The 20386-nt window shown below is 38.6% G+C and overlaps 3 protein-coding genes across 3 annotated transcripts; 1 reads left to right on the forward strand and 2 right to left on the reverse strand.

Annotated features, from left to right (window-relative positions):
• Positions 1-454: 454 nt before the first annotated feature.
• Positions 455-6244, reverse strand: LOC131127981 (uncharacterized). The gene is made up of 11 exons (XM_058070424.2): positions 5888-6244; positions 5091-5292; positions 4694-5024; positions 4334-4610; positions 3186-3363; positions 3013-3089; positions 2729-2909; positions 1486-1713; positions 1216-1387; positions 1037-1146; positions 455-950 (listed from the first exon to the last, which is right to left on the reverse strand). Exons 1-11 carry the CDS (start codon positions 6227-6229, stop codon positions 691-693), a joined length of 2358 nt encoding a protein of 785 aa, XP_057926407.2. The 5' UTR covers positions 6230-6244; the 3' UTR covers positions 455-690.
• A 1892-nt stretch (positions 6245-8136) lies between these two features.
• ppil4 (peptidylprolyl isomerase (cyclophilin)-like 4) lies at positions 8137-13871 on the reverse strand. The gene is made up of 13 exons (XM_058072739.2): positions 13570-13871; positions 13302-13369; positions 13030-13094; positions 12758-12875; positions 12539-12681; positions 12363-12459; positions 11410-11526; positions 11203-11327; positions 11058-11124; positions 9986-10097; positions 9795-9891; positions 9519-9663; positions 8137-8427 (listed from the first exon to the last, which is right to left on the reverse strand). The coding sequence occupies exons 1-13, from the start codon at positions 13697-13699 to the stop codon at positions 8245-8247; spliced, it is 1467 nt and encodes a 488-aa protein (XP_057928722.2). The 5' UTR covers positions 13700-13871; the 3' UTR covers positions 8137-8244.
• Positions 13679-19786, forward strand: ginm1 (glycoprotein integral membrane 1). The gene is made up of 8 exons (XM_058072777.2): positions 13679-13842; positions 15003-15065; positions 15157-15256; positions 15334-15485; positions 15736-15895; positions 16498-16727; positions 17962-18125; positions 18220-19786. Exons 1-8 carry the CDS (start codon positions 13768-13770, stop codon positions 18320-18322), a joined length of 1047 nt encoding a protein of 348 aa, XP_057928760.2. The 5' UTR covers positions 13679-13767; the 3' UTR covers positions 18323-19786.
• The last annotated feature ends 600 nt before the right edge of the window (positions 19787-20386 follow it).

Below are 20386 nucleotides of genomic sequence, written 5' to 3' on the forward strand. Positions count from 1 at the left end.
CGCCTTCCTGTCTTCCCGCCGACCCCGGCTTTGTTCGGGTTCGGAGATGACAGTCACATTTTGACGCATTGAAATTGCGCATTGAGGATTGGGATCTTTTTGTGGCTCTTAATCAGGGGTGTCCGGGAGCCATTTTTAATTGTATTAAAAGTATAATTTAACATCCATCCATCTTCTATGCCACTTCTCCTTATAATTTCACATGAAAAAAGGTTGTAATTTTACGACTATAACATATTAAAATAGTATAACAATTTATCTATATTATGCAATTAAAGTTAGAATTATGAAAAGAACATTTACAAAAAGAAAAGAGAAAGAAACAGCAGAAAATAAAACCATTTTACATGGTGATAGAATGCCTTTTTTCTCTTAAATCCATAAACCTTACCAAATATATACAGAACGGACTGTGGATGAATTTGATGACACCAAAGTTCAAAACAATCAAGAGAAGTAAATAATTTATTTACAATATAAAATGCATTGTACCCATGTTTGCATAAAAAATACTTATGATACCTAAGATTCATAAGTTGTATGTAAAGGTGCTGATACAGCAACATCTGTAACGCAAAGAGAAAAAGACTAATTCAATTTGGTGTCTTCTTCTCCGTCCTTCAGATGTTGCAGGCGTCTTGCATGCCGCTGCTTTGTAAGCTGATGTCGGGGGATACCCGGGTGGGCGTGTCAGGTTCCCCACCCCGTGGTGTGTTGTGTCCCAGATACACCAGGACGTTCCTGATCCCTGTGGCCGCTGACTTCGCTTCCGCTATTCGTCCCTCTACTGAATCTAGAGACGTATGTGGCGATGACCTCGTCTTCGGAGAGTCTTTCAAACTGTACACAAAGGTCGTCTGGGACGGGGGTTTCTTTGAGTTCCTGTGTGTACTTGGTTGGGTCCTCCAACACGACCTCAAAAAGCAGCCTCATCAGGTCACTGACATAACCTGGATACATTTTTTATCACACAAACACGTCTACAAATATAATAATACTTGACAAATAAAAGTTGTTTGTATTGTACTTTACTCACTGGAAGTTGGTTTGGTTTTAACTGGCTTCGCAGTCGCTTGTTCCTTGAGCTCCAAAGTTGTTTGTTGCCATGGTGCGTTTTCGTTAAAATGCATGGCAGCCAAGTACAACCTAAAAAAAAAAATAATAATAAAAATAAAGCCTGAGTCTATCATAGAAATGCATAGTCATAACAATTACCTGCACAGCATCCCAATGTAGGGCAAAACAACATTCTTTGGTGCAAATTGTAAAATATCACGATGGAAAGACTCCAGTGAAGACGTCTGATGGTCATCACTGAGTTTTTCCACATCCCGGAGAACTCTTTTGTTGACCAATAATTTTTCCACTTTGTACAAAGGCAGTGTACCTAAAATGGCAGCAAGGCACAAAGTCCTCATTACAATTGCTATTGCATATTCTTAGTATTAGTAAGAAATCATCAAGTCCAAAATACTTGATACATACATGGCTGAAATTGTTTTTTAGCGTGAAGACACTTGGGGTAAAGTGGATCGTCATGCGAGTGGATATCCTGAATGTGATTTACGATGGACTTCCATTTTTCTGCCTTCTCCGGCCCCGATGTTGAAGACATGGCGGTCCAGTAGATGTGGTGTCTAATCGCAAGCAACAACCGCTGTAACACTGCGCAGTTCTTGCCTTTTGCTAGCGCTTGCAACTTTTTAGACAGCGCTGACAAGGACAGAATAGTACAATAGATTAAAGATAATAATTTACACAACATATACAACAATACAACAAGAGTTAGCATGAGCTAGCTAACAATGTAAGTCATGGGACGTGACGCGCTAAAAAAAAAAAAGATACAGTTAACTACAACCATATTGTTATTGTAGCAGCTAGCATGAAAAACTATTCTTCTGAAACGCCAGAATTATTTTTTTCCCTTTTCTGTGCATTCCAAGGGTTAGCATGAGCTAGCTAACAATGTAAGTCATGGGACGTGACGCGCTAAAAAAAAAAAAAAGATACAGTTAGCTACAACCATATTGTTATTGTAGCAGCTAGCATGAAAAACTATTCTTCTGAAACTCCAGAATTATTTTTTTCCCTTTTCTGTGCATTCCAAGGGTTAGCATGAGCTAGCTAACAATGCAAGTCATGGGACGTGACGCGCTAAAAAAAAAAAAAGATACAGTTAGCTACAACCATATTGTTATTGTAGCAGCTAGCATGAAAAACTATTCTTCTGAAACGCCAGAATTATTTTTTTCCCTTTTCTGTGCGTTCCAAGGGTTAGCATGAGCTAGCTAACAATGCAAGTCATGGGATGTGACGCGTGCAAAAAAAAAAAAGACCAAGAGTGTTCCATTTACATAACCGCCTTGTATATTAACCAAGCTAGCTACAGCCATATTGTTATTGTAGCAGCTAGCATGAAAAACTATTCTTCTGAAACTCCAGGATTATTTTTTTCCCTTTTCTATGCGTTCCGACAAGAGTTAGCATGAGCTAGCTAACAATGCAAGTCATACAAGTCTTCTTTTTTAAAAAGAAGTTCCGGTAATGTAGTAAATCATCAAAATACGCCAAGATACTGCAAGTATTACATGTTATCATCAATGTATGTTGTTATTTTTTTTATTAGAGCGCTTCCCCAAAAAGTGCAGTTCTCATTTCAATACATGCAGGTTTGAATCACCGCCATATGTCTCAGGTAAGATTAATATTATCCATATTATCCTACCTTTCTCAAGGTGCCAAACATCATAATACTGGGTGATCCCGCGCTCCCTCAGAAGTGTCTGCACCTGTGTGTGGCGGTCAGTCAGGATGTAATCCACTTTGACGTCATTTTTCTCCAGGTGATCAAGTCCTCTCTTGAGTCCTTCTTTCTCCATGTGTACACCGCCACCCGCCCCGTTGCTCTGTTGATGCATAAACGTTTATGGATCTCGTTGACATTACAAAAGAAAGGAAACGCACACGCGGGTCTTGTTGAGTCTCAGCACAACGTAAACGTAAGGGTACCTGCACAAGCTGGATGTCGATGATGTTGTTGCTGTCCAGGTGCATCAGAGAGTAGCAGCCATATTTTTCAGCGTGTCCTTTTATGTATGAGAAAAGTATACATAAATAAAATGAATAAACATGGGGTACATTAGTTGTCTGCATAGATATTGATATTGAATGACCCCCCTCACCTGCCGAGTCTACTCTCATATCTCCACTCACTGCGATACCGCTTTCCTGTTTCAGAGAATCAATCCGAGTCTGCTGATCCCGTTTCCATTTGTGGTTTATTGTAGGTTCCAGAAGATTCCGGCCATGCCTCCTAAAGGTGTCATATGGATACATCTGGACATTCATGGCTTTGAATATCTGGAAAAACATAGACCAGGCGCGTCACTAGGGGGCTTAGCCCCCTGGAGATGTACAGGATATGAATGAATATAGTAGACATTTAAAAAAAAAAAAAAAAAAAAAATCCAACCGGGATATAACTTTCCCACTTTTGGAAATTAAATTTACATAAGTTTACACAAGTACACACAATCTACAGTGCAAAATCATTCTGTCCAGTGGAGAATTATATAATAATAATAATTATATATATATATATATTCATTAGCTTATTATTATTACTATCATCATTATTCTTCTTCTGAGTAATACTACTACTAGTAGGCTAGTATTAGCCTGCTTATTGGCTTGCTTATTAGAATGCTTTTGCCCTATTATATGAAATTTGAGATTTTTTTGTAAAAAAAAAAAAAAAAAAAAAAAATTTAAATAAAAAAAATATATCAAATTATTTAGGGGGCTTAAGAATATTTTAGGGGTCATGAAACCCCCATAAAATTTTCATTTTTTTATAAACAGTGTTCCATTTACATTAACCAAGCTACAGCCATATTGTTATTGTAGTAGCTAGCATGAAAAAAAAATAGCTGGAGCTGGACGCTCGTCTGAACGTCAATCACAGATGTTAGCGTGGATAAAATGCTGTTTTTCTGTTAGCATTTTTTAACCCGAAGACTGGAGCGCAGGTCTTGTGCTGGAAGACACAGCCATCGCAATTGTAATTGTCGTCAATGCATGCTGTTGTTGACGGACGTCATGTTAGCTGTATGGGCTATGTCGTAAATGTAATGTAGTAAATCATCCAAATACTGCAAAATGCTGCAAGTATTACATGTTATCATCAATGTACGTTGTTGTTAAGAGTTTTTTTTCTTAGAAGGCTTCCCCAAAAAGCGTAGTTGTCATTTCGACATATAAAGTAAAATAACATCTAAATAGGCCTAATGACGCCGTTTTTTTCCCCTACATGCTACAGTTGCTCCAATACCTTGTCCACCTGACTGAAGCATCCACCGGTAAAATAAATAGCTGCAGACATTTGGAGGTTTCCCACAGGAGTGTTTCCTCTCAGTGGCTGGCTCTGCCATTTTCTGGTATACTTGCAGTTGAGGCAAAGCTGAACATAGGCTACAAATGTCCCCCGCCTCTGTGGTTGCAGTTGGCAGTCGGAACCGCACACAGGACAGGTTTGGAATAGATCTAGAAGACAGCTCTCAAATACAATGTACTTTCTGTCATTGTATTCTCTCCTTGACTCGTTTTCACTATCAGGAGAGAGGAAAAAAAACATTTCTGAGTTATTTATGGCAAAAGCTAATGTAGAAAATGGTGTGTATTGGCATCTTACTTCATTTTTGACGGCTCCTTGAAGGAGTCAACAGATTCGTACGTTGAGTCGCGTACAACCATCATTTCTTCTTCTTCCTCGTCCTCGCTCTCGTCAAATTCTTCCACCTCGTACTCGCTCTCTTCATTTTTCTCTTCCTCGTCCTCGCTCTCTTCGAAAAACTCTTCTTCCTCGTACTCCTTCTCTTCATAATCAACACGCGGTCGCTTTGCTCGTCTGGCACCCTCCAAAGGTGCAAACCCCCTCGCCGGCTCGGAAGAAACCTGAACCGCTGTGTTCAGCTTTTTTGTCCCTGTGGCGACATTTTTGACTAAAACGCTTGCCTGCACCCCTGACGAGAAAGAATTAAGAGAATTACTTTATGAGATTGTCATATAAAGTTATTGTTACTACTTACCTTTGCTTCTCACGTGTGGTTTCAGCGTACTGTAAGACAGCTGGGTGGCGACAGATTTTGTCGACGGATAGGACAACATCATGGTGCCGACAGATTGCATGTAAGGGCTGATCTGTGTGATCTGCGTGGCGGTATGTATAGTGTCCGTTTGGCAGCCCACGTGTCTGTGTTTTGGCCTCGGCGGAGCCCGTTGTGATGCACCCTAATTCAAAGGACAGTGAAGACAGTGGCCACATTAACTTAATAACATTGTTAAATAATAATGAAAAACATTTTGACACAAGTTTATAAAATCTTGTTAGTTGGCACAACAACAACAACTTGAATACATTATCCACTCCATACGTTGCTAGGTTTCTATGGGGACTTCTTTCAGGTATTATGCCACAATGGTGCCACCCACCTCCTTAAAACTCAACATTTTAGTCCTGGTTTCTAACGGGTTCAGTTTTTGTTTTAGAACTATTTTAGTCCTGGTTTACTTCTTATTTAGACTTGGTTTAGTCCTGTTGTAAAATGAATAAACACTTTATAGAGCTTGAAAAGCGGTAATGAGTTTTATGCTAGCTCACGAGCGACTGGCTGAAGATGAATATATGAAATCAAAGAGTGGTAACGTACGTCAGCATTTACTGTCGTAAAATTGGTTAATTCCACAATTTTTATAATGAACTGCCCTTGTTTAAAACTGAGTTTTCGGCGAGCTTGTAATTTGCATGCATACAGGTAACACTTCTTCCGGTTTAATGTTACACAGAAAACAGCTTTTGTTCCATTACACAAGTTACGACACTTACGGGTTGATCTTCACGACGGCCAAGTATAGTGGGAAAGGCGTCGGGTTTAAGTAACAATTTGACGGACAGTCCAGCTTCGAACTGGCCCATGTTCAAAAAACAGTCCCTTGTGAAGTGCCGTTGACAGACGAACATATTTTTCTCTTCTTGCTGCTCGGGAATAATCATCTTAAACCACTTCTTCCTGATGGTTTCTTCGGTCGGAAGGCTAAACATAGCTAGCTTGCCCTCACAACGGAAAAAACATTTCCTGGGACCCATTGCTAACACGGTGGAGAGAATGAAGCTGAGCTTGGGGAGGGCAGGCCTACAACTTCTTCGTTGTCGTTTCTTCTTCCGCATCTTCTTCTTCGTTTAACGGTGGATGCAAGCTATATTGGTGCACTACCGCCACCCTCCGGATGTGAATGATCCCTATGGCTTTCAGTATATCGACAATATACAACTAAAATTAGCTAATTAATTTTAATAGCTTGAACTTCTAACAAATATTATGCCCTGATTGTTTATGCTGACTGTCTTAATTTACTACTTTTTAACTCTGAGTTGTACTGACTTCACTGCAGTCACCAAAACCCAAAAATATTTGTGGCGTAATAAATAGGATTAATATAGGATAAAATAGGATTAACAACAACCCAGCTCCCTGTATGCACACTCTATAATGCTACACAGACAAGCGCTTTTGTTCCATGACTTACACAAAATAAACAGGATACTGAAATTGTGACTTACTGCTTGCTCATCTGACTCTTCTCCACGACCAATTAACGTCGGAAAGGCGTCAGGCTTCAGCAAAAGTTTGTCAGCTAGTCCAGCTGCGTACTGGCCCATGTTCCCGAAACAGTCCATTGTGAAATGCCGTTGACAGATCAAAATACATTTCTTTTGCTGGTAGGGAATCAGGAACTCCAACCACTTGTGCCTGATGGTGGCGTCTTTGGGGATTGTAAACAAATGTGGCTTTCCCTTACATCCGAAGAAACACTTTTTACGAGCCATTGCTAGTAACGTCAACACAGAAGCACAGCTCGGCAGGGAGGGTATCTGGCCTAGAGCCACGCCCATAAGGAAGCCCACTCCTCTGTGACATCACAAAGAACAGTTTAATATCACAAAGAAAAGCACAATATGTCCCCTTTAACTTAGCAAGCATCAGCTTTACTGGCTGTGTGTGTTACCAGACTAGGAATATGTCAACACGGCTCTGTTTAACAGTGCATGTTGTACACCAGGGGTCTCAAACATGCGGCCCGCGAGACGCTAGTTTGAGGCCCCCACCTTGATAGCAAAGTTTAATGTTGAAATGACACCTTAAAGCTGTGTGCACACCAGACACAATTAACATGATTTTGCCCCGCCCATACTGTTACCCTACCCTTGTTTTGCTTTGGATTAGCAATGAAGCTAAAGGCTTATGACGCTGGGTACAAATAAATGATTTGGAATAAAAGGGAAAATACACGTCGAGATAAAGCATCTCATCAAACATGTTAAAGTTACGACGCTGCTCCCAGATGGAACCGAGTACGATGCTAACTTGCTAATTGGGTCAAATTATTAAGTTTCATTAATGTTCATGTTAACGGTTAAATAACTTAATACTGTACATTTGAATCTGAAAAAAATAATTTCTCTTCCAGCTGTATGTGGTTTCTTACGTTTTTCTTATTTGCTGTTTTATTATTATTTTACTTATTTATTACTGATTGATTGATTTATTGTCTTTATTCTTAATTTGTTTATTTTTTTTATCTTATTTTGAGTATAGAAAAATAAAAATGAAGATATTTGAGAACAGTGGAATGTTTTATCAGATATTTTGGTGTGGAAAACCAGAACCAAAGTACTGAAAAAGTGTAGGGTATAGCAGAAGCAAAAGCATTGAAGATTTTTTTTATTGATTTTTTTTTCAGTTTTTAATAAATGTGTTTTTTTTTTAAAACCTGATGCGGCCCGGCTTCACCCAGAACCTAGCTCTGGTGGCCCCCAGGTAAATTGAGTTTGAGACCCCTGTTGTACACTGTATGCATGTAGACTTGCATGACCGACTATCACCCAGGCAAGATTTTAGCTTTCGGTACTTTCACATCACATGAAGGGCAAATGCCAGATGGTCAGACATACTAAAATTTCATATTATTCCTTTACAGACTAGTTTATTAAGGATACTACACTGTCAACTAAACAGTACACTGGAATGTTTCCCTCCTGTCCCAGCATGAGTGACCCAAGTTTTTTGGGTTAAAAAAAAAAATAAAGTGTGTGTTCTAGAAAAAGCATGACAAACAGCTAAGAGAGTGGAATTGATGTCTTGATGCTATCAAATGCGGACAACGCGTCATAGAATGTGTCCTTCACCTGTATCTGCTTCTATCTTTGTCCGTCTTGGACTTCCTGGGCGAGTGGCTGCGACTTCTGCGACCTCTGTCTCGGCTATCTCTCCGATATTTGTCCGAAGACTTGTGCTTGTGGTCTCGGTCTCGGGAGCGTGAGCGCTGGCGGACGGTTTTCCTGTCTCGTCGGCTGTCCTCGCTGTCCTGGAAAGGGGGGAGAAGATGGATGATGAGAGAGCGAGAGAGACTCGTCGCAGTCCAGTGTTACCATGCATACGTTCATTCATGCCAGCCCACCACAAATAAATGATATTTGGTGCGTCGTGTTCGCCCTCACTCACAAAAGACATGATAATGTGCGCAAGTTCCAAGACCAAAACCACCGTAATGCCAGAAAACATCTTGATAATCCCTATGCTAGAAAACCCTCCAGTGCGACCGAATGACAACAATTCTGCAAAAGTGCAACCTATCACAAATGCTTGTTTGCAGTTGTTGCTGCTGCTAAGTGTGGCCCGACCAGTTATTAGGTTGGGGGGGGGGGGGGGGGGTCACATGTAGTTTTGGAATTTTTTTTTCCCATTTAACCTTCCTCTTATGTAAACGGGTCGGTTTTGACCCATGTATTAAATCAGCTATAAAATACACTAAAAACAATAAGTTACCATCAAATTTGCTTCTCATGTCTTGGTTACCTTCTTAGGCTTCCTCTTCTATGAAAATATTGGTTTTAATACTTATGGTGTGGGCATGTAGGCTTTTTTTTGTCACTATACCCCTCGATTTTAATTTCCAAAAATGGTAAAATGAACCTCAAAAGAATCATATTAATAAATTGAAGGTTCTTTCGTTAACATATCTGTTAAATCAATTAGTTTTATTTATTTTCTCATTTTAGTATTAATCACTAAAGAAACATCTATGGTGTTGGGGTCAATTTTGACCCATAATGAATATATATTAATTAATGAATATATATTAATGTCAAGAAAAAGTTAGTTTTCAGCTACAGAACTTTAGTATAAACTAAAATCAAAAAGCAGAACTTTACTGTACTTCTTGCCATTTTTTTTCCATGATCCAATGATTTTTTTTTTGTTTTATTTTGTTGAAATAAAGTTTCCTGACAAATTCAAAAAGCCTTAATGCAATAAACAAATGTTTTTTTATGTATTAAAATGTAAAACGGGTCGGTGCCGACCCCAACACAAGAGGAGGGTTAAAAATTGTGTTGTCATTGACTGATATTCAAAATGAGCTGTGTGACAAACATGCAGTTTTTATAGTCCCCATACTTTGTGTTTTTTGGACTTCCTCGTCTCTTCCTCATCATCTGAATGACTGTGATGATGATGATGATGTCTCTTGTCTTTGTGTTTTTTCTCAGAGCGTCGATGGCCTGTCGCTTCCTCCTCCTCCATGAGCAGATCATATCTGGAACTTTACGAAGGGTTAAGTAAAGATGAGAGCACTTCGCGGTACAGCAGTGTTTCAGACCACCACAGATAGATTTGGGACAAAACCACCCTGTGCTGCAGTACATGTACAGTAGGTCGTAAATGTGAGGATACTCTTGTTTGGGCTTTACTTGATCCTTCAGCGCCAATTTGGATCGCTTCTCCAAGTCGTTCTCATAGGCTTTGAAGTCCTCCTTGGTGTATTTCCCACCTAAAGCACACAAGGAGGAAGAGGACGATAGATGTTTAGTACAAAACATTCACATGGCTAATAAAACGCCGCGTCGCCCGTGCGTCGAGATGACCTTTTCCTTTCCATTGGACCTTTGCCACCGACTGGCTGAAGTCTACATGAATGCGTCTGTCGTCGATGAGCACGTTGTCCATTTTGAAATAGGCCTTTTCGCAGTCTTCTTGCTGTCAAGACAACGGGTGGGGGGGGGGGAATACAAATGATCAACCAGGAGGATGAACAGTTGGGAAAACAATCTCACTTTAGTTGTTTCATCCAGAAACTTCACTCGCTGAATGTACTGCAAAAAAGGTCAGTAAGGATAATTCATAATGCCGCCTACAGAGAACATACTAACTCCTTATTTCTAAAATCACAAATACTTCAACTTGCTGATATAGTTCATCTTCAAACAGCTAAAATAACGCATGAGGCTAAAAATAATCAATTAGCTAAAAATGTCATCCAATACTTCTCTACAAGAGAGGAGAAATATGATCTCAGGGAAAGAAGTACATTTGAAACACTTCTATGCTAGGACTACGTTATGCTAGCCATAGCATTTCAGTATGTGGAATCAAACTATGGAATGGATTGAGTAAGGGAATCAAACAATGCACAACGATGAGCCAATTCAAGAAACAATACAAGCAGTTGATGTTTGCTAAATACAAGGATGAAGAGTCTTGAACCAGTCATGATGTGCTATATATATCACTATATTGACACTTACTATGGTACCCATTATGGCATTGGATGCTCATATCACTGAGTACTTCGGTATGAGGTACATTATTAAAAAAAAAACAAAAAAAAACTTAAACTGTATTATGGAAAGCAGGAAGTGAACAAATGTAACTAACTGATTGTAAAAGTACCAGATGGAGGGGTAGGATTTAATAAGCTTTGCTTCTTCCTACTCCTTTTGGACATGTGGAACTGGGAACTGATTATGGGATGCACTCAAATGTAATCTGATGCATGTTCAAATGAAATAAAACCATTACCATTACTTTGCAACTGTAATACTGGAGAAGGCGTTTCTTGATGTGGCCTGTATACACACAAAATAATGCACGACAATCCGGCCAATCACAGCCTTAATAGTCAGCGTCACACCCCCTGGGTGTGGATATCCAACTCACCTTTTCAAATTCAATGAAAGCATAGCAGAGGGAGTCTCCGCTTTTCCAGTCTCGAATGATCTCACAGCTGCACCAAACCAAAATCAGCACGTTAGAGCAACAGGAAAAGCATGACGACGGCAACTTTTCCATAACTCTACTTAACCTTTTAATGTGTCCGAAGCGGGAAAAGATGATTTCCAGGTCTTCGTCGGTGGTGACCGGGTTCAGTTTGCATACAAACAGCACATTCTCTGGAGGCTTTATGTCTGCATCGGGGAGGTCGCCCACCTAGAAGAACCACACACACACACACACATGCATAAGGAAGCAGGCTTGGTGACGTCACTTGAGGGTTTGAGGACTTTCTCACCATCTCCAGGAGGATAGCTCGAGTTTTGGCTTCTTTTGCGTTTAGCCTCTCCTCCACTTCCTCAGCTGCTTTCCCGTCTGCATCATCTATGACTTCATCTGCTCCGATACGTCCACTCTGCAATCACATTCAATAAAATATGATATATAAATACAGAAGTATTGCATGACATTTTTAGCTAATTGGTTATTTTTAGCCTTATGCATGATTTTAGCTGTTTGAAGATGAACTATATCAGCAAGTTGAAGTATTTGTGATTTTAGAAATAAGGAGTTAGTATGTTCTCTGATAGGCGGCATTATGAATTATCCTTACTGACCTTTTTTGCAGTACATTTAGCGAGTGAAGATTGCTTTTATAGATATTAGCCCATATTTCCACACAATAAGTAAGATATGGCAGAACCAGAGAGCAATAAAGAGTGTGGAGTGATTTTTTGCTTTGTTCAATATTGAAATATTTCCGGCCACCTTATGTTGTATATTTGTAATATGAGGTTTCCAGCTCATATTTTCATCTATTGTGATCCCCAGAAATGTATTCATGTTTTCCCACTTTAATTGTGCATGCCTACTCGCTATACAGTATACAGCGACCATGTAGCTAAATTGTCAACACAGATTCTCTTCTACTTATGAGGTGCTTTATAAGCGGCATTGTGGTCGCTACCGTACCATTATTAATGAAACAAGACACCCACTTAACCTTTAAGTTTCTAATAAATTGTCAATGCCTTTCCTCTCTTAAAGAGAAATACTGTCACATTTTAGTCTCGCAAGATCTTGTTACAGTGTTTGCAATACATTCATTTACTTGTGGTATCCCGCCACAATTATATTTGTACTGCACACAGAAAGATGTGACACTCCCTTTTTTTTAAGCCAGAGTTTTGCATCAATGCCAATTATGCAAATGTATGAATTTACATTACAAAGCAGACAACGTGCACTCACATCTAGCTGCTCAAGGGTAGGATCAGGGGATCGATCGGGCACTGGTAGATCGGGAGGATCGTCAAACGGGTCATCAAGGATGACTGTGTGGTTTATCCTGAAGTGACATGGTTTTATTTGTATTGTAAAGCTTTGTGTTAAACAAATGCTTCATTTAAATCAAAATCCCAACACACCTGATATCCTGAAACGGGACAAAGTCTGTATCGACAAAGGTCTCATTGATTTTAGCCAAGACGTCCAAACCCTCCGAAACCTCGCCAAAAACAGTATGGACGCCATCCAGGTAGTCCAGGTTCTCGGCAGCGGTAATAAGGAACTAGAAAGAAGAATTTTAAACACAGATTAAGCATTGAGTTACTGCACTGACAGTTTTTTTTTACATCAGTACTCACCTGTGAACCGTGTTGGTCACTCCCATTGTTAACCATGGACACTGTCCCCTTTTTTCTGTGTTTAATACGTGGTGCTTTCTCTGCATCGAAATAGCACGCCTGGTCCCCGTACAATTTGCTGACGACACAAGAAAGGACATTGTTTTTCCTATGTTCCAATTATGAAAAGATGCTATTTTCTACTTTGGTGTCATTCACATGTCACGGTCAGGTCTGGGACCAATTAACAGCGATAAAGTAGGAATTACTGTATATTGATGAAAATGACTCACCAATAGACTGATTCTCCACCACGACCTGTACCAGTGGGGTCACCTGTTTGGACAATGAAGTCTCTCTGTAAAAAATGGGAACAGGGAATGTCAAGAGCTTTTACATAAAATAAACAAAAAAAGACCAAAGCATCCCAATGAAAATAAAATGGATCTGTCTCATTGAGAAAAAAAAATCACTATATTTCTGTGGCGGTTCAAATGTATCAGTGGCTTGCCACTACTGAGAAATTAATATATGGGCAACAATATGACTCATGGTACTGACTTACCTGTACATTGTGGATAAGACAATAGTTGTAGTATTTTATCTTGCATAATTTCAGAAAGTTGAGGCAAGCTGTAAAAAAAAACAAAAACAAAACGGGGTTAGTGTGACATGAATGTAACGTTTTTGTACGTCACATTATTTAGCTACAAAGAAGCTAGCAAGCTAACAGCTACAGCTAGCATGTAGGTATTCCTAAAGCTGGTAGAGCTTCCTGTAAACATTCTGCCACCATAATTAACTTAACTAAAGTCCGACTGCAGTGTTCTTACTTTTCGGCCTCTCTTCCGTGAATAGATCAATCACAATATCGCCCAACGTCGTTTCAAGGAGGACCGCCATGCCGACGTTTGTTGATCTCGCGATAAGACACCAGTTTGTCAGTTTCACGCGCATGCGCATGCATTTCTTATCAATGTTTTTGTGTGTAGGTTACTTGCTAACTGTTGTAGGTGACTCAGAATTACAAAATGGCAACGTCAACTGTTTTTGTAATGTATGTACTTTTTGCCTCAATAACGCTTACAGAGACAACGCTGACTACGGTAAGACTCACCGTGGCTATTTGACGTTTTGAACGCCATAAAATAGATAACACTGATGTTACTGTGTTAGCTTACTTAAGCTAGCACTTCGTGCAAACGTATTTTATGGCTTAATTTTGTGGGGATGTGCTGATGCTTACGTTCTATCGTTCAGCATGAATAAGACTGAAGTGTATGGAAGCTATTAAGACATCTGCGTCAGTATCAAAAGTCTGCCAAACACCACTGTGAAACAATGTTTAACAAAAAGTAAACACCAAAAAAGCTTGACTCGAGTAAAGCTATTTTGTCATCTGACTAAATCAGGACTTAACAGTGTGGAATATATTGTCTCAATTCGCGCACTTCCGTACTCTCTTGAGTGCGCAGGTGCGTTCACACTGAAAAGTAGGGTACAAATGCAGTGCACTGTGAGTGCCCGGATGTGAGTGCCCTCAATAAGTCGCCATCTTGGCTACGTAACAAAAGGGGAAGGGACTCCCTTGAACCCTAGAAACCCGAAGAAAAGGACGAGTAGGTAAACTTTTATGATTGGTCAATTAACATCAATATTGTATGAGCATCATCATCGATGATGATCATGGATTTAAGTTTCCAGATCTGACAGTGATAAGTGAATTTCCGCCAAATAGGGTTCCTTATTTACGAATGCAACATTTTTGCAGAGCATAGAAAACCTACCAATTACCTAAATATGATTCTTTAACAATATTATAGCATAGAAAACCTGCCAATGACCTAAATATGATTAACATTATTAGAGCCCCGTAGACATTAAATAACACCCCTATAGTCACCTTTACGCTTGTATTACTCAATATAGTACACATAATTAGAAGAAAATAAGTCATAATATAGACTCATACACGTTAGCATTGGGAGAGTTCCCTGTTTTGGTTTACTTACTGTTTCTGGAAAGTACTTCCAGGATAATATAACATTACTGACACTTTGTGACCACCATTTTTTCAATGCCTTATTGTGTTTTAGTTCATTTAGTCATTTTTATATTTTAATTTGGGATAAAAATACATATTTTTTTCTTAAATAGGCACACCTTTAACTAATAATAGGAATTGTATATACAGTATATTTAAAAAAATACTTAAAATTTAAATCCAAGAAAAGAAATCTGACTGTTATTCTCTTGATAATTCTAGGAAAATATCCTGATTAACGTGATAGCCGGGACACCAGATACACAGGAGCCTTATAACTTGCAGGTACAGTATCCCATTTATGGTTTTTATTGTGGTTTTATCGTACACGACAAATCTGACAAACTTCAAAGTTATTCTTTCTATATGTTTTTAGATCAATTTAAACCTGACAATTGGCGAAGAGCAAGTATTGGTAAACAATATCCCTGTTGAGCTGTCAGCGGTGACCAGATTAAACTGCCAAGCACTTCTTTGTGAGTATTTTGCAATGAAATTATGTTTTTTTTCTTCATTTGTAATACTCCTAAAGGAAATGATGTGTTTTTGTCAGTGGACGGTACAAATGGAAGCGACTATGGAGGCGGCGACTTGGTATCTACTGTCACCCGAGTGATGGTGACTCAGAACCGGCTGTACGGTGACGCCGAAGAAGTGGTGGCTCTGCAGGTGTTCAGCGAAGTCATCCAGTTGGAGGGCAAAATGGTAAACACACTTTTTGGTAAACAAAATTCACATACTTGTTGACGTACGCTTGCGTACTTCACACTCCGAAGTATGGCAAAATGCAAAGGGCGGTCAGCCAATCACAGGTCACATATAGACAAACAACCATTCACACTCACATTCATACCTATGGACAATTTGGAGTCGCTAATTAACCTAGCATGTTTTTGGAATGTGGGAGGAAACCGGAGAAAAGGATCAAAACATAAGAATGTTTTTTGTTGTGCAGGTGCAGCAGCCTGATATGTGTGAGGTGAAAATACTGATGAGCCCAGATTTCCAGAAGCTGGCACAATTTACCAACATTTACCCCATCGGACACAGCGAGATCTTCAGGGCTTCCAGAGAAAACGACGTGGTCGTCACGGATCCAACCAATCATAAAAAAGGTAATGGTTTTATTTCATTTGAACATGCATCAGATTACAGTTGAATGCATCCCATAATCAGTTCCCAGTTCCACATGTCCAAAAGGAGTAGGAAGAAGCAAAGCTTATTAAATCCCACCCCTCCATCTGGTACTTTTACAATCAGTAACTGTTACATTTGTTCACTTCCTGCTTTCCTAGTTTTTTTATTGTTTTTTTTTATTGAATTTTTTTGGGCATTTTTTATATTTTTATTAAAATACAAAGTCTGGTTCAAGACTCTTCATCCTTGTATTTAGCAAACATCAACTGCTTGTATTGTTTCTTGAATTGGCTCATCGTTGTGCATTGTTTGATTTCCTTACTCAATCCATCCCATAGTTTGATTCCACATACTGAAATGCTATGGCTAGCATAACGTAGTCCTAGCATAGAAGTATGTTCTCTGTCGGCGGCATAATGAATTATCCTTACTGACCTTTTTTGCAGTACATTCAGCGAGTGAAGATTGCTTTTATAGTTATTAGCCCATATTTCCACACAATAAGTAAGATTGTAAAACTTTTGTTTACTGCAGTTCCTTATGAACATCAAATGATTTTATACTGAATTTGAATCCTCAGAAGAGCAAATGATGTCCCAGACGACCAGCCAGTACCCTTTTAAACAGTCCGAGACGACGCAAGAAGAATTTGCAGCTCCGGGAAAACTCCCGGAGACTCCACTCCGCATGGACCCAGATGTCTTGAATGAGGTAAGATATGAAGAAACAGAAGACTCAGATATGGACCAACATGACCAGCATGACCAGATTCCGATGGAGACGTCACCCAAAGAATTCCTGTCCTATTCGGTGAGTAAATCGAACTCTGGCTTGCTATAAATGTAGCTTTTCCCACAAATTGTTTTTAGTTGGGAACTGACATTTTCCTGAAACGTACATATGTTCTACTGCTGATTACTAAAGAACAGAGAAAGGCAGAAACAAACTTTTTTTTTTTTTGATGAGAGAAAATTATGCTTGAAATGAAGCTCTTCCCACAAAAAATAGTTTTTAGTTGGGAACTGATATTTTCCTGAAACGTATGTATGTTCTACTTCTGATTACTAAAGAACGGAGAAAGGCAGAAACAAACTTTTTTTTTATGAGAGAAAATTCTGCTTGAAATGTAGCTTTTCCCACAAAAAAAGTAGTTATTAGTTGGGAACTGATATTTTCCTGAAACGTACGTATGTTCTACTGCTGATTACTAAAGAACAGAGAAAGGCAGAAACAAACTTTTTTTTTTATGAGAGAAAATTATGCTTGAAATGAAGCTTTTCCCACAAAAAAAATAGTTTTTAGTTGGGAACTGATATTTTCCTGAAACGTACATATGTTCTACTGCTGATTACTAAAGAACAGAGAAAGGCAGAAACAAACTTTTTTTTTGATGAGAGAAAATTATGCTTGAAATGTAGCTTTTTCCACAAAAGAATAGTTTTTAGTTGGGAACTGATATTTTCCTGAAACGTACGTATGTTCTACTGCTGATTACTAAAGAACAGAGAAAGGCAGAAACAAACTTTTTTTTTTATGAGAGACAATTATGCTTGAAATGAAGCTTTTCCCCCAAAAAAATAGTTATTAGTTGGGAACTGATATTTTCCTGAAACGTATGTATGTTCTACTGCTGATTACTAAAGAACAGAGAAAGGCAGAAACAAACTTTTTTTTTATGAGAGAAAATTATGCTTGAAATGAAGCTTTTCCCACAAAAAAATAGTTATTAGTTGGGAACTGATATTTTCCTGAAACGTATGTATGTTCTACTGCTGATTACTAAAGAACAGAGAAAGGCAGAAACAAACTTTTTTTTTGATGAGAGAAAATTATGCTTGAAATGTAGCTTTTCCCACAGTTTTTAGTTGGGAACTGATATTTTCAGTGATGTAATTTAGCAATTCTCCTCATGTTGAATGATGACTTAATGATACTCCCACATTTCGTAGCCAATACAAACTCATTCCGGACATTTCGTTTCTTCTTTGGGATCGTTCTTTAAAAACCGACCATGACCAAATATGTCCGCACATTTTGACCATAGGCCATATGCCGCTGGGTGGACGACTTCAGGGAGCGTCTCCGACACTTCTGCTCCGAGTCGTTGCCCCTCTTCTTCCTGGTCATGTGGGTGGTCGTCATTGGCGTGGCGGGATCGGCGGTCATTGTCAAAATACTGGACTTGTTCTTCCCAGTGTGTGAACAAAAGTAAGCACTATTTAGCGCACACACACCTACATAGTAAAATACTTACCGATAAACAGTGACACGTTATAATAAGTCACCTCCTTCCCCCCCTCAGGCACATTTTTCGCCTCAATTCTTTGAGTGCGGTGCCCGAGGATGAGAAGCACACTCTGCTGGAGGGCGTAGAAGAAGACGACGAGAGAAAAAGCCTTGAATGAAGACTTTTTTTTTTGTCTTATTACTGTTTTGTTTGCGTCAACACCAACGCTGTCTGTAGCTAGCAACCCGAGCACATAGCTTTAAAGCGGCATGTTGGCACTCATTGGCACTCGTTGGCACACACACCTCCCATAACTACAACATATTATCCATGATCATTTCCATCTGGAACGCGGCCATGTTTTTTTTTTTTTCAACCCATTCAAGTGAGGGCCGCTCGCGTCAAGACCCGGTCCGCCCCGTGCACGCTTAAGTCGACGTGGACATACACGGTTGACCGCTTATGTCGACATAAAATGTTGACATGTATTGTAGCATCACTAACTTCATTATTGTCGCCGTACGTATAACTACTGTCTAGTTACACAGCATTAAAACCTGCACACAGTCACTTCCTGTTCAGTGTAAAGTAAACCTCACAGTAAAGGCATGGCGGTATTACTCTGGATTCGACTACAGCAATTCAGAAATATTAGTTTTTTTTAGATTTTTCCAAAATATTAATCATTGCATTTTTGTGGCCGACTATTAGTAAAAAAAAAAAGCATATTTAAGCAAATTTTCCATGTTTTTAGCTTAAATTGATCAGACACCACAGAAATACTGTGCAGAAACAGGAAGTGTGAGTCTATATTATGTCTTATTTTCTCTCATGTCTACTATATTGGGTAATAGGAGTGGAAAAGCCGCTATAGGGGTGTTATTTCATGCCTAGAGGGCTCTAATGATATTTGTGGAAGGTCGTAAACAGGTTTTTTTTTATGCTCCATAACTACAAAAATATTCCATCTATCAATAAGGAATCCTTAGGAAAATTTAACCAATTAACCGCAATCAAGAAATGGAGGAAAACCATGTCAATTAAAAAAGAAAAAGTTGAATATTTTGGCAAAATTAATACAATAAGTAGGATTTTTCACCTGTGTTACAAAGCACAGATGCAGTTTTTTTTTCTCCAGACAGTATCTAAATGGCGTACTTTCATTTTTCATGACGTATCCTTGCTTCGCTTAGCAGGTATTCTTTGCACAGACCCAAATCGGGGTATCAGTACTATACTCTAATGAAGTACCAAAATGTACATCACCTTCTTAAAGCGGTGTGATAAAACGTCTTATTAGCTCCATGCATGTGAACGACGCTCTTGATTCATACCTACTGTAGCGCTGAGAGCATGTGCACGTACTCACGGGTACTTCTTTCAAATGCAGTTCTGTACATCTTGAGAGTACATCCACTTTAGCCACGCAAAGCATGATGTACTGCATGTGTACTCAAACTGTTGTTTCTACAAGATAAGCTCCCTGGATGTGGAATTCTACATTGATTTGCTACTTTTTGTACCGATGATGTAAATATGCCCGGAAGACACGTGCACTAAGATGACCGACATTTCTGTTTGAATGCTGTTTGACCCATGAAATATCAAAACGTGTGCATAAATTTCATTGGTTACAGCTGGACCCAATCGCTGTCTTGATTTTTCTAGCATAAAACACACTGAACACTTTTGGACGACTGGTGGGGTTGTTTCTTATTTTAAGACTTCAGAAAGTCATGGTGTATTAGAAATGCTTCTGCATAATCAAAAATAAAAAATAATAAACAAAAAAATGCTTCTGCATAATAAAAAAAAACAAAACAAACACTTCTGCATAATCAAAAAAGAAAAATAATAAAGAAATGCTTCTGCATAATCAAAACAAATAAAAATAATAAACAAAAAATGCTTCTGCATAATCAAAAAATAATAACAAAGAAATGCTTCTGTATAATCAAAAAATAATAAAAATAATAATAAACAAAAACGCTTTTGCAAAATCAAAAAAGAATATTAATAACAAAGAAATGCATCTGCATAATCAAAAAATAAACAAAGAAATGCTTCTGAATAATCAAGAATAATAAAGAAATGCTTCTGCATAATCAAAAAAATGATAATAATAATAATAAAAGAAATGCTTCTGCATAATCAAAAATTAAAAATAATAAAGAAACGCTTCTGCATAATCAAAAAATAATAATCAAAGAAATGCTTCTGCATAATAAAAAAAAATAATTGA

This window comes from Doryrhamphus excisus, linkage group LG11 (assembly GCF_037039965.1).
Source record: "Doryrhamphus excisus strain RoL-2023G ecotype Guam linkage group LG11, RoL_Dexc_Guam_v1.1, whole genome shotgun sequence".
Classification (NCBI taxonomy): Eukaryota; Metazoa; Chordata; class Actinopteri; order Syngnathiformes; family Syngnathidae; genus Doryrhamphus; species Doryrhamphus excisus.

Excerpts from the sequence above, each read along its gene's own strand:
- LOC131127981 (XM_058070424.2), bottom strand. The coding sequence starts at position 6,229 with ATGCGGAAGAAGAAACGACAACGAAGAAGTTGTAGGCCTGCCCTCCCC. Across the intron at positions 5,025-5,090 it reads ACCACACGTGAGAAGCAAAG|GGGTGCAGGCAAGCGTTTTA; the intron begins GTAAGTAGTAAC and ends CTTTCTCGTCAG. Across the intron at positions 3,364-4,333 it reads GCTTCAGTCAGGTGGACAAG|ATATTCAAAGCCATGAATGT; the intron begins GTATTGGAGCAA and ends ATGTTTTTCCAG.
- ppil4 (XM_058072739.2), bottom strand. The coding sequence starts at position 13,699 with ATGCGCATGCGCGTGAAACTGACAAACTGGTGTCTTATCGCGAGATCA. Across the intron at positions 11,527-12,362 it reads CTACCCTTGAGCAGCTAGAT|AGTGGACGTATCGGAGCAGA; the intron begins GTGAGTGCACGT and ends ATGTGATTGCAG. Across the intron at positions 9,892-9,985 it reads GGTCCAATGGAAAGGAAAAG|GTGGGAAATACACCAAGGAG; the intron begins GTCATCTCGACG and ends TGTGTGCTTTAG.
- ginm1 (XM_058072777.2), top strand. The coding sequence starts at position 13,768 with ATGGCAACGTCAACTGTTTTTGTAATGTATGTACTTTTTGCCTCAATA. Across the intron at positions 15,066-15,156 it reads AGGAGCCTTATAACTTGCAG|ATCAATTTAAACCTGACAAT; the intron begins GTACAGTATCCC and ends ATATGTTTTTAG. Across the intron at positions 18,126-18,219 it reads TTCCCAGTGTGTGAACAAAA|GCACATTTTTCGCCTCAATT; the intron begins GTAAGCACTATT and ends TCCCCCCCTCAG.